The sequence below is a fragment of the Trichomycterus rosablanca genome, chromosome 6, assembly GCF_030014385.1.
Source record: "Trichomycterus rosablanca isolate fTriRos1 chromosome 6, fTriRos1.hap1, whole genome shotgun sequence".
Taxonomy (NCBI): domain Eukaryota; kingdom Metazoa; phylum Chordata; class Actinopteri; order Siluriformes; family Trichomycteridae; genus Trichomycterus; species Trichomycterus rosablanca.
In genome coordinates this window covers 22,660,452-22,674,602 of record NC_085993.1, presented here as the reverse complement: position 1 = coordinate 22,674,602, position 14,151 = coordinate 22,660,452, and the positions used below count along the sequence as shown (strand labels likewise).

The 14,151-nt window shown below is 35.4% G+C and overlaps 1 protein-coding gene across 1 annotated transcript in view; it reads right to left on the bottom strand.

Annotated features, from left to right (window-relative positions):
• cntn4 (contactin 4) overlaps positions 1 to 14,151 on the bottom strand; it is a 368,543-nt gene that overhangs the window by 219,352 nt on the left and 135,040 nt on the right. The window contains exons 4-5 of the mRNA XM_062997552.1: positions 8,115 to 8,290; positions 3,940 to 3,945 (exon numbers count right to left, since the gene is read on the bottom strand). Coding sequence (XP_062853622.1) covers positions 3,940 to 3,945; positions 8,115 to 8,290 — 182 coding nt within the window. The remainder of the gene's footprint in view (positions 1 to 3,939; positions 3,946 to 8,114; positions 8,291 to 14,151) is intronic.

Genomic DNA, 14,151 nt, shown 5'->3' with positions numbered 1-14,151 from the left:
TTTCATTTATATGTGTACATAAACAAAAGTTAATTGATTTTACATATTTGTATTATTGCATATTTTTATAGTCAAATTTGAATGAATGACCTGCATTATATATATATATATATATATATATATATATATATATATATATATATATATATATATATATATATATATATATATATATATATATATATACAGTGCCTTGCAAAAGTATTCAGCCCCCTTGAACTTTTTAACCTTTTGCCACATTTCAGGCTTCAAACATAACGATATGAAATTGTAATTTTTTGTGAACAATCAACAACAAGTGGGACACAATCGTGAAGTAGAACGAAATTTATTGGATATTTTAAACTTTTTTTAGAAATAAAAAACTAAAAAGTGGGACGTGCAATATTATTCAGCCCCTTTACTTTCAGTGCAGCAAACTCACTCCAGAAGTTCAGTGAGGATCTCTGAATGATCCAATGTTGACCTAAATGACTGATGGTGATAAATAGAATCCACCTGTGTGTAATCAAGTCTCCGTATAAATGCACCTGCTCTGTGACAGTCTCAGAGTTCTGTTTAAAGCGCAGAGAGCATCATGAAGACCAAGGAACACACCAGGCAGGTCCGAGATACTGTTGTGGAGAAGTTTAAAGCCGGATTTGGATACAAAAAGATTTCCCAAGCTTTAAACATCTCAAGGAGCACTGTGCAAGCGATCATATTGAAATGGAAGGAGTATCAGACCACTGCAAATCTACCAAGACCCGGCCGTCCCTCTAAACTTTCAGCTCAAACAAGGAGAAGACTGATCAGAGATGCAGCCAAGAGGCCCATGATCACTCTGAATGAACTGCAGAGATCTACAGCTGAGGTGGGAGACTCTGTCCATAGGACACAATCAGTCGTACACTGCACAAATCTGGCCTTTATGGAAGAGTGGCAAGAAGAAAGCCATTTCTCAAAGATATCTATAAAAAGTCACCTGGGAGACACACCAAACATGTGGAAGAAGGTGCTCTGGTCAGATGAAACCAAAATCGAACTTTTTGGCCACAATGCAAAACGTTATGTTTGGCGTAAAAGCAACACAGCTCATCACCCTGAACACACCATCCCCACTGTCAAACATGGTGGTGGCAGCATCATGGTTTGGGCCTGCTTTTCTTCAGCAGGGACAGGGAAGATGGTTAAAATTGATGGGAAGATGGATGGAGCCAAATACAGGACCATTCTGGAAGAAAACCTGTTGCGGTCTGCAAAAGACCTGAGACTGGGACGGAGATTTATCTTCCAACAAGACAATGATCCAAAACATAAAGCAAAATCTACAATGGAATGGTTCACAAATAAACGTATCCAGGTGTTAGAATGGCCAAGTCAAAGTCCAGACCTGAATCCCATCGAGAATCTGTGGAAAGAGCTGAAAACTGCTGTTCACAAACGCTCTCCATCCAACCTCACTGAGCTCGAGCTGTTTTGCAAGGAAGAATGGGCAAAAATGTCTGTCTCTCGATGTGCAAAACTGATAGAGACATACCCCAAGCGACTTGCAGCTGTAATCGCAGCAAAAGGTGGCGCTACAAAGTATTAACGCAAGGGGGCTGAATAATATTGCACGCCCCACTTTTCAGTTTTTTATTTCTAAAAAAAGTTTAAAATATCCAATAAATTTCGTTCCACTTCACGATTGTGTCCCACTTGTTGTTGATTGTTCACAAAAAATTACAATTTCATATCGTTATGTTTGAAGCCTGAAATGTGGCAAAAGGTTGAAAAGTTCAAGGGGGCTGAATACTTTTGCAAGGCACTGTATATACTGTATATATATATATCTTCACCGGTGAAGAAGGAGGGGGGCGTCGGGGCCGCAAGCGAGCTGTCTAGAACAGCTCTTTGTTGTTGTTAGGACAGACACTCATTCATACACATGGACATTCATACAACAAACACACATACATCTATCTATCCAGCCCTCAGCGCAGCCACACCTTTCCCAACACTGGGCTACACGGCTACGGTAAGTCTGGATACCATGGCCGCAAGTCCTTCTGGGTAAAGCCCATTCCGGCCCCCAAGTGGCGGACACTACACAGCCACCTCCCCAAAGGTCAACCGTCCCGGTGACCTAATCACCAGTGTTCACTGGGTGGCTCCATGTCCGCACCGCACCCCATTACGCTGCCGAGCCACCGTTCCGCCCACTGCTGCACCTAGCCTACTGGAACACCGCACTGATCCGATCAGCGGGCAGGGCACAAGAAGACGAGCACCGTTTTCTCGGCCGCCAGTAGCACATGCCTCCGCAGCAACCCTGGGGCTAGCGTACTCAGACAGCTCGGGCATGTTGGCCTACCGAACCACCAGAGCCACCCCAGACACCACGATCCCACTTCTGACACCAAATGTGGCGCCGGCGAATAAGGAGGGGGGCGTCGGGGCCGCGAGCTAGCTGTCTAGTACAGCTCTTTTAATTGTTAGGACAGACACTCATTCATACACATGGGCATTCATAAACAAACACACATACATCTATCTATCCAGCCCTCAGCGCAGCCACACCTTTCCCAACACTGGGCTACATGGCTACGGTAAGTCTGGATACCACGGGCGCAAGTCCTTCGGGGTAAAGCCCGTTCCAGCCCCCCAGTGGCGGACGCTACAATATAGTTATAATTATAGTTAATGATAGTTATTATTTTTTTTATTTTTCTTTTTTTTTTTAAGGCAAATTAGCTGAATTTATCATTTCTGTGCACGCAAAGTTCAAGTTAAGAAATACTACGAATGGGTGAGACTACTTATAATTTATAAACAAGTTTAAGTACTCTGTTAGATACGAAGCATTTCGGGAAACACTCTAAATTTAAGAATGTTCTTAAGTACGAGGTTACGAAGTACTTAGAGTTACAAACGTTTTGGGAAACACACCCCAGTTCAACATTTGTCAAAATGTCTCAGCTTTTCTGGAAATAAGGTTTGTATTAACAAGTCATGAATTAAAATGATTTATTTATCTGACACAATGCCACATTGTGCACATTGTTTAATTGTTTCCATAGTAGGACGTTTTGTAAAGTGCAGTAAAAATTACATTATATATATTTGGTTAATTCTCCTGAACCTTCATTTAACTGACAGAAGTACAAAGAAATGACCTTTAATGTTTTTGCTGGGTGAGTTGGTAACAGGTGAGAGAATCATGAATGTGTATAAAAGGAGGATCCACTACCAAAGGCTCGGTATTTGCAAGCAAAAATGGGTCGCAGGTCACCTCTTGTAAATGACCTTCAAGCTTTTAGACTGCATTTCATGCTAAAGCATTATGCTGCTAAATTCAATTATTTGAGACGTGAACACGATTAAAAAAAACGTAACCTAGCCCAATGCTGCCTCAAGAACTCACAAAGAAAAATCAATGTGCTATTATTTTCAGCGTGGCTTGTAGGGATTCTAGAACTATTTAAGTGTATAACAACAATAATAATAATAATAAAATAATAATAATAAAATAATAATAATAATTAATAAGAATAATAAGAAAAATACATACACCGATTGCTGCCAAAACAGCCCTAACCCGTCCATATATGTGATGTAAAAGAAAACGTGAAAACGTGATTCATCAGACCAGGCCACCTTCGTCCATTGCTTCGTGGTCCAGTTCCGATGCCCATTGTTGGCACTTTCAGTGGTGGACAGGGGTCAGCATGGGCACCCTGACTGGTCTGCGGCTTTGAAGCCACATACACAACAAACTGTGATGCACTGTGTATTCTGACACCTTTCTATCAAAACCAGCATCAACTTCTTCAGCAATTTGAGCTTTAGTAGCTCGTCTGTTGGATCGGACCACACTGGCCAGCCCTTGCTCCCCTCGTGCATTAATGAGCCTTGGCCGTCCATAACCCTGTCGCCGATTTACAACTGTTCCTTCCTTGGATCACTTTTGATAGATACTGACCACTGCAGACCGGGAACACACCACAAGAGCTGCAGTTTTGGAGATGCTCTGACCCAGTCGTCTAGCCATCACAATGTTGTCAAACTCACTCAAATCCTTACGCTTGCCCATTTTTCCTGCTTATAACACATCAACTTTGAGGATAAAATGTTCACTTGCTGCCTAATATATCAAACCCACAAACAGGTGCCGTGATGAAGAGATAATCAGTGTTATTCACTTCACCTGTCAGTGGTCATAATGTTATGGCTGATTAGTGTATATAAATGCACTATTTTAATAATAAATGTTTACTAAAAATTAAAACTAACTAAAAAAGTTTAATTGGCATGATCGAATGATTAGTGTCTAAGACAAGTCTCTTAGTCTCAGTTTTATTCCCCATTTTCACGAGCAGTTCATTTTTCTATCCGCCCTTTTTTGTCATTGATCTTTGAATGTTTATCAACACGTTAAGCTTAATTACAACAGTTTGCATTACTATTCAAGTGTATTATGTACCTCGTTAATCTCCATATTGTTGTGAGGAGCATTTTACTGCCGTGAGTGCGCAATCTTAAAGGTGATTAAACTGATTAAGCTAATAAACCACTGATTATCCAGCAAAGCAAAGTCACGATGATCGGAGCAAATAATTACACAATTATGACTTGCATATTTTCCACACATTTGCTTTGCTTAATAGAGGTGGGTGTTTAAAAGGATCTTGTTCATGCGGTATGCAAATGCTGATTAAGAAGAACTGCAAATAATCAACAAATGATGTTTAAAATTATATTATAGCCTTTAATCTTTCAATGTCTTTTAATTAGTTTGGACCTCAGATTTTAATATGAAGGAAATAAAGACTTGATAACTTAAATATAATTTTAAATGAAAGTTCTCAGGATATAAGGCACTTTAGAAACCTGATTAAGGCACTGTGTGTGGTTCAGTCTTTATCATTTGTGATGTAATTAAAACACCTAACCGAAGCCCAGAACTCAATTACAACATTCAGAAAGTGCAATGTCCAAGAACATTGGTGCATTGTTGATTACAATTCTAATTTCCTATCAAAGCTTTCTAATTTCTTGGCCATCAAAATAGGTCTATTAGAAGAGACTAAAAAAGGAAGGGTTTGATTTAGCCTTAAAGGACAGCCACTGTAGAAATATATTTTTCATTATAACCTCCCTGCTGGTTCTTCTATAGAGCACAGAGGCATAAATTGCATAATACAGCTCTGAGATTTTCAAACAAGCAAGACCAGCAGAACCAGTCAACACATTTACATTAACAAATGTGTAAACTAGGGCTGGAACCGATCTGATACTTTGTATCGGTATCGGTCCGATATTGGCCCAAATCACTGGATCGGATATCCGATCCGATACTGTTGCTTAATGTTAATAACACTTAATGTAAACAACACTTAATGTAAATAAGGCCATTCAGAAATTAAAACACACTGATCTACTTAAACTTTTGGCATTTCAAAAAATCATCTACTACTGCCACATCTAAAAACACTGTTTGTCTTCCAAAGTGTCTACAATTGGAAGATGTGGATGTCAATCAATGGACCAATTAGAATTGATGCAGTGCTTGGTTGAGATTTTCCATTAAAGTTCTGTCACGTTTTTAGATGATTAAAAACCAAAGCGCACTTATTAAAAAACCCTGCTCTATTTTCTCGATCAAACATAAAAAAAAGTGGTATCAGCCAGCCCTAGTGTAAACTAAAAAAAATAAGCAATATGCTTCATACTCCAATACACAGAACTCAAAACAGCCCGTCTTCTAACATCAACTGCCCTTTAAATTATTCTCTTGAACCTGCTTCACTCAAACATGTGACAGAGTTAATTAAACTACACCACCAATAATAAAGAAGATGGATTGTGGACAGTTTTAAATGTTTACAACAATAATTTGAGCCAATGACAGGTCATGAGTCTGAAAAATTGATGAATTTGTCAGCCAATCATCTTTGTGTGACAGTCGACTCCCCCCACCCACACGCAGATGAATTGTTCCTGACAATGGCTGTCATCATGTTCAGCTCAACAGGCAATAAATGAGTGGGATGATGTGGATGGAGGGATGCAGAGCAATATCTGAGAGGGCTTGCAGTCATTCACAGTCAATGTTGCAGGGCCAATTAGGAAACAGAAGGCGTGTCAGTCTAATGAAGTGAAAGTTGGAGAAGTGTGGAGGATCACTTTGAGCAAATGCGAAGGCCGAAGCACAATAATCATTTGTATTAATTATATTTGATGGTTTACCGAGCAGAAAGTCTACAGCATTGTATTTTAATAGCACCAGATCATTAGAATTGAGAGATTGGTGCATTTTATTTCAGCCCTGCCAACTATCATGCAAACTGTAGGGAATATTATTTCACTAACCAGGTAATAATGCCCTATAATATCACATTTCAATTTTTGTTGATAAATAATAATAATAATAATAATAATAATAAGCAAAAATAACGTCACTTGTGAACATGTGCTGCACAGTAACACATGACTGTATGACATGAACCATCATGACTAGGATGAGATAATTAGTTAATAAAAATAAATGGTAATAGTCACAATCATTATAATCTTTAAAAAAAAGCATAATTATTACTTTAAGTATACTTTAACCCACACTGAGCCACTGTGACCTTGACCAGAACAAAGTCGTGGTAAAACAATAAATTAATTCATTCATTTTAAATCAGTGTAATAATAATAATAATTAATAATAATAACAAAAATATTAACAATAATTATAATAATATAACAATGGCAATAATAATAATAATATTGATAATAATAATAATAATAATAATAATAATAATAAATGTGGCTTGGGTGGAGCGCCGGTAAAGTGCGCTAGCACACACTGACCCACTGTGACCTTGACCAGGATAAAGTGGTAAAACATTAAATTAGTTAATTTATTATTTAATCAATGTAATAATAATAATAATAATAATAATAATAATAATAATAAATGTGGCCTGGGTGGAGCACCGGTAAAGTGCGCTAGCACACACTGACCCACTGTGACCTTGACCAGGATAAAGTGGTAAAGCATTAAATTAGTTAAATTCATTATTTAATCAATGTAATAATAATAATAATAATAATAATAATAATAATAATAATAATAATAATAACAATGGTAATAATAATAATAACAATGGTAATAATAATAATAATAATAATATGTGGACTACTGTGATTAAAATGTTATAAAAGCTTCTAATTTATGGCAGACCTGTGTTTAGGTCACCTGCTTCATTCGATCATAATCACTAATGAGGAATTAAAAGGCCACAACGTTTTTACAACACCAAATAATAATCCAAGTTGACATGATATACTAATACCCTTACAATCACTTTCCTGTATATTTTATGTGAAAATATCCAGAATGAGTTCCTAGAAGTCGACTATAATTACTAATGCTTTTGCTTGATCTACTGAATGACTATCATGAACTTAAAGACTTGTTGACCCAAAATGAAATTATAATGAATGCAGGAGACTAGAATACTATTTTAGACACATTCATGGAAGTGACGTGCTACAGCACAATTAAACATTTTCGTGTGCCATTATTAAGGATGAGAGACTAATAATGCAAATGTGTCTGTATCACATCATGCATAGGGAGAACTTACTTTGCATTATAAATTTTGTTGTCTTCTATTAAAAAGTCCAAAAGCTAAAGGAAAGGAAAGGACTATATACGTAATTTATTTACTAATTTAACACAGTGTATTATGTAATGTAACATGTAGTTGTTGAATGTGTGTTGCAAATTATTTGTGGTAGGATTTAAGGGTGAATACCTGTTACTTACTCTAAACACCTGCATGAATTATATTTCAAAATTGAATTGCTATTTTTATAAACAATAATAAAAAATACATATAACTGTTAAAATGTACAGAACTAATTTAGTGTACATGATTTATTATTAAAATTTTTAGCATAATTCCCACACTTTTACTTTTACATTTTCTTCTGGTAAACCCTTAATTTTAAGTTCATGTAATGTGACTGATTCTGTTTTAATACTGTAACCATCAGGGACGTGTTCCCACAGATATGTCAGCTATATCATTTCAGCTATATATATACATGTGTATATGTATATATACATATGTATTATAATAAAATGTACAACTTACATGCAAAAGTCAGGCTGGCCTCTCTGCTTACAATGGTTCCAAACGAGCTACAGGCAAAACACTGGTAGGTTCCAGCGTCCTGTTCTTTGTTCAGTCGGCTAATGCGGAGGTTTCCATTAGAGAGAGTATAGTGAGGGTTCAGTGTAGGGTCAATTATGGTGCCGTTCAGTTTCCACCTGTAAAAGAGCAAATTATAGCTGTAAATGTAAACTGTAAAAGCCATAAACTGTAGCCATAGTTAAGATATAATTCATAGATCATGCAAGAGGCAATAAAGATTTTTTTTTTTTATGGTCAAAATTGAATGGTTTATCATAAGATTTTAATACTATAGCAAAACAGCAGAATTAACTCACTTATTGCCAGAGCTACAGTATTTAACAGTATACTCTTTACATTGATTAACAGGGTACAAGGGATGAGAACATGCACAGAGCAACAGATGTGCTACAGTCAGTAACTGTGTACCGGTGAAGTTATTCTGTAAGGTAGATAATGAATGCACATACCAGACAGGTGTACCTAATAAAGTTCTTTGTTATTTTACAGACAGTCTTATGCAAAGTATATGTTTTATTATTGTCCTTACTTAAAAAAAATCCTTTACATGTAATGCACAATTTCCCCCACTAAGTAATAAAACGTAATAAAATGTACACTATGTCACTCGTAATGATAATTTTTTTTTTTTACATCGGTCACGGTGGGTTTGGTTTCCCTGGAATTACCAATCATGGGGTCTTGACCACCAAAATTCACCCCCCACAAATAGCCAATCATGTCTGTATGTACATAATATTCAAAGCCTTCATTCTTATTACAGAAAAAAAAAATCCAACTTCACATAATAAGCAAAATAAGCCACATAACCGGGGGCCAAGGACATATAAAATTATATTCTATTATTATTATACAGTATACTTATATATGTCATTGTAAACAAAGAACAATAAAGCAGTGTACAATAATCTGTAATTAAAACGTTCTTACTTATATTCCTAAAGCGTCATTATTTAAACATTTGCTAAACAGAATGTGAAGATACAGAATAGGGAAAAGATTAAAGTTTGGTGTAAAAGGGATGTGTGTATATCTTTAAATCTTTATCAGAGATAATAGGAAAACATACTCTGTTGCTTCAGAAAAATTATCAATGTGGTGAAATTGGAAAAAAAATAGATTCATTAGGAGTGGCTCTGTTAAAAGATTTCACATGATTGTATAATTCACACTTCTGGTCAACATAATTACCCATCATGACCCTGACTAGGATGAGGCAGTTAGTAAATAAAAATAAATGGTAAAAGTCACAATCATCATCATGACTCATCATCAAAAATGTGAAAAAGCATAATTATTAATACAAGTATACAGGTGACTTAATACAAGTTACTTAATGATACTGATTATTGTAAATGTTACTATTTATTATTGTGACTATTACCATTTTATTTGACTACTACTACTACTACTACTACTACTACTACTACTACTAATAATAATAATAATAATAATAATAATATGTGAAATACTGTGACTGAAAGGCTGTAACCATTTTTAACCAGCTTCTAATTCATGACAGAACTGTATTTGTTGCTTCCTAAATTACATCAGGAACTTTCTTTTTTTTATAGACACATAGAAGTCATTCAAATTCATTGAAGTACAGTGGACCCTTGACTTACGAATTCAATTGGTTCCGAAGGACTGTTCTTAAGTCAAAATGTTCGTTAGTTAAACCTATTTTTTCTATAAGAAATAATGTAAATAGAATTAATCCGTGCCAGACCTCCCAAACCACCCCCTTACCTAACCTTTCTAATGTCTTAAATTGTCTTTTTTGTTTTAAATACAAGTATATTTTCCCTTAAATATTAAATTATAGAATAGACATTACTGTAATAAACAATAATAAACAACAATACACAGTAGTAATGTACTGTACATAAACACACATCACATTTCAGTACAGTACGTGTGCTGTATCATACACCATAATACATTGTATCTACCAGAAACAACAATAACTCTCATATTTCTCTATTATTTCCTTCTTTATTTCAATAGCGATGTATTTTGTAGATATAATTTCACAAAAGAATAACTTCCTTCTACTCTCTTACTCACTGTACCCTCTGTCTGATACACAGTGACATCTACTGGCAGGAGAAATTATACAACAACACTGTTCGCTCACTGTATATATATAAAGAGAGAGAGAGAGAGAGACGGTCGGAGTCAACTTGTTCGTGACGTCATGTGTTTCGCGAATTTTAGTTCGTAATCTGACATTTGTTTGTATGTTAAGTTGAAAAAGATCGTTCCTAACCCAAAATGTTCATATGGTAAACCGTTCATAACTCAAGGGTCCACTGTATTATACATGTTTAATCATTTAGTCACAGAAAAAGAACAGTTGAATAAATTATTCATATCCCAAGACTGTCATGATATACTAATCCCTTACAATCACTTTCCTGTATATTTCAGGTGGAAATACCCAGAATTAGTTCCTAGAACTCGACTATAATTACTAATGCTTTTGCTTGATCTATTGAATGACTTTTATAAGCTTAAAAACTTGTTGACACAAAATGAAATGAGCATGAATGCAGGAGACTAGAATACTTTTTCAGGCACATTTTTGGAAGTGACGTGCTATAGCACAATTAAAAATTTTCTCAGAATTTGTGCCATTTAGTGAAATTGTGTGCCATTATTAAGGATGAAAGACTAATAATGCCAATGTGTCTGTATCACATCATGCATAGGGAGAACTAACTCACTCACTTTCTTAACCGCTTATCCAATTAGGAAAAGCGGTTAAGTTTGGGACCCTTTCTTAGAACATATTAAAAAAAAAAATCTACTCTAGATTGTCCTTGATTGGCTGAGCTGGTTGTTCTTTCACCCTCTTCTGTGATTACTTATTACTTATTTGAATTTTGACTGTGGAGTTTGCATTGGGCTACATGATGTGTATTGCTTTAGGTGTGGCTGCCCCCTTTCTTTTTTAACTATTCATTTATTTTACTCTAATTAATTTTTTTTTGGATATTGTTTTGTAATTTGCTCAGATTATGTATACTTCAATATGCATAATATTTTGTTGTATTGTTCAAAAATTCAAATAAAACAAATTATAAAAAAAAAAATTATGCTGGTCAGGTGGCGCAGAGGTAAAAACACACGCTGTTCACCAGAGCTGAGATCTCGAATACATCATATCGAATCTCGGCTCTGCCTGCCGTCTGAGGCTGAGCAGCTACACGAACAACGATTGGCCTGTTGTTCAGATAGGGGCGGGATTAAGCCGGATGGGGACTCTCTTTCAGACTAGTGCGAATACGACCTCTGCGGGCTGGTTGGTGGCGCCTGCGCAGAGATGGGAAAAGAGTGCGGTAGAGGGTGTGGCTCTCCGTACACAGCGCTGTACTGCACTGCACTCGTCAAGTGTAGGTGATAAGATGTTCGGAGGAGCAGCCTCGTCCTCCCCAATCAGGAGCAGGGACCAGCATTAGTGAGAGGATGACTGACGGGCAGAAATTGGATGAGCTAAAAGTGGGAGAAAAAGGGTAAAAAAAATTAAAAATAAATAAATAAATACATCAATAAATAAATAAAAGGGAGATGTGTTTATCTTGCCTAGGCCCTTTAAAATGTTAAAGCTATCCCTGCTGAAATCTGTTAAAAATAAGGGGAAACATTCAGACCACTCTCCTCACAAACAGAACTTGAATTGTATTTAAAAATAAATAAATAAATAAACTACTCATCTATCTTGCTCAATGACCAGTCAAACAACATCAAACTGGAACTTAATCATGGCGGAGGAGCAATTAAAACTAATAGGTGCAGTCAGCATTTGGCGGCTCTACACTCTATCGAGGGCTCGGTGATCATTACACAAATTCTCTGTGATCACTGAAGGATATAATTCAGTCATGATGGCAGCCAGTTTTTTTTTCTTTCCCATAACACCTTATTAGACTAAATGCAATGCAAAAATCTATTTTGCTAAATTCTAATCGCGGGCTGTAACTCATTAAATACAAAGCATCTTTTTCATGTGACTTTAGATTGACAGTGTCCATAGAACTGGAACTGAAATTAAATCAAATTAAAATGAACGAATCTAATTATAATGATACAAGTATTAATTATAAATTGAAAAAAAAAATTAAATGTTTTTTAATTATAGCTTAAATTATTATTTTTCTTTACTCTGCATATAATATACCTATCTAAAAACACCTAGCTTAATTTATTACTTAATTATCAAATGATTTTAAAAAAAGTATAAAACGTGGATTTGTATAGTCTACAAACAATTAACGTATTGATCAGTTACAACATGCATTTTCTCCAATTGTTTGGAGGATCGCGATAGGTCTGGTTCACCCGCAAACACTGGGCGCAAGGCAGGAACACACTGGACATGTCACCAATCCATCTCAGGCCTTTGGATACACCTCCCCCTTGTCTGTGTAAATGTCTGTGTAAATTGATTTGAACTTAAATCTCAGTGGCGGTGGGCTTGTATAATACAGCGCTGTGCCACATGAGTGCCTCTAATTACATTATCTTCTTTTAAAATGAGAAAAACGTGACAGGTATTTCATGCACTGTCCAAAATTTAATTTATTTTTTGATAGTTTGGATTTCGATGTCTAAAAACTGTGAATGCAACTGTTTATAGTTACTTAAATACAGTAATACGGCACAATTGAATTTCTAAAATCTTTGAAGTTGAGTCATGTTGCAAAACAGGTCAACTTTTCCTTTTCCTATGCTAAGTGCATATACAATATTGACAATAAGGGTATCATTATTGAACGATTCATTTATTTATATTTATTCATATGTACAGTGGTACCTTATAACTCAACGTCCCCAAACTCAAAGTCTGTGAAACTCAACGCCCTTCATCAAGAAATTTGTACCCTTAAACTCAATGTTTCCTTTAAACTCAACATGTTCAGCTTTTTTTATTTATTTATTCATTTATTTATTTATTTAATTTCAAATTAACAACAAACAGTGGCTTTGTTCAGCGCTCGGCTTGAGCAGTGCGGTAATACGTCATCAAAGTGTGCATATGAGACGAATCTGCATTTGTGTGGAAAAACGGTCAGATTCACTCTGAAAGCGTCCACATTTATCTGTGTTTAACTGGATTGTCCTCCCTGTTTCACTTTTAAACTTGTGTTATAGCTCGGGATTCTGAGAAATTGTAAGAATCAGCTTTTTAAGTTACTGTTTTTATATTATATTTGTGTTATTTTCAGTGTATAAGTGTTAAAACCCCATTATTTTACATTAGCCTAAAATAAAAAATGTGACAGGTATTTTATGCATTGTCCAAAAAGTAATTGATGTTTTTGACATACTGCATTTTAATGTCTAAAAACTGAAGCTGCTGCGACTTAACTGTATTGTTAATTAAATAAAATAGTATGGCACAATTGCATTTCTAAAATCTATTATTGCAAAACAGATCAACTTCTCTTTACTGTTGTGCTAAGTGTATGTATATTGATGATAGTAAGGGTATCATTATTGAATGATTCATTTATTTATATTTATTTCTTTGTTGAGAAATTTGTATCCTTAAACTCAACGTTTCCCTTAAACTCAGCGTGTTCGGTTTCTTTTTAATTAATTTATTTAATTTTAAATTAACAATGTACAGTCACTTTGTTTAGCGCTCGGCTTGAGCGGTGCGGTGTGCATATGAGACAAATCTGCATTTGTGTGGAATAACTTTCAGATTCACTCTGAAAGCTCCACATGTATCTGTGTTTAACTGGATTTTACTCACTGTTTCACTTTTAAGCTTGGAATTCTGAGAAATTATAAGAATCAGCTTTTTATTTCAGTGTTTTTTATATTATATTTGTGTTATTTTCTGTGTATAAGTGTCAAAAACAACCCCATTATTTTACATTAGCCTAAAATATATGCAGTTCCACAGGACCATGGAACACATTAACAGGTTTCCCATACATCCTTATGGAAAAAATGCATTGAAACTAAA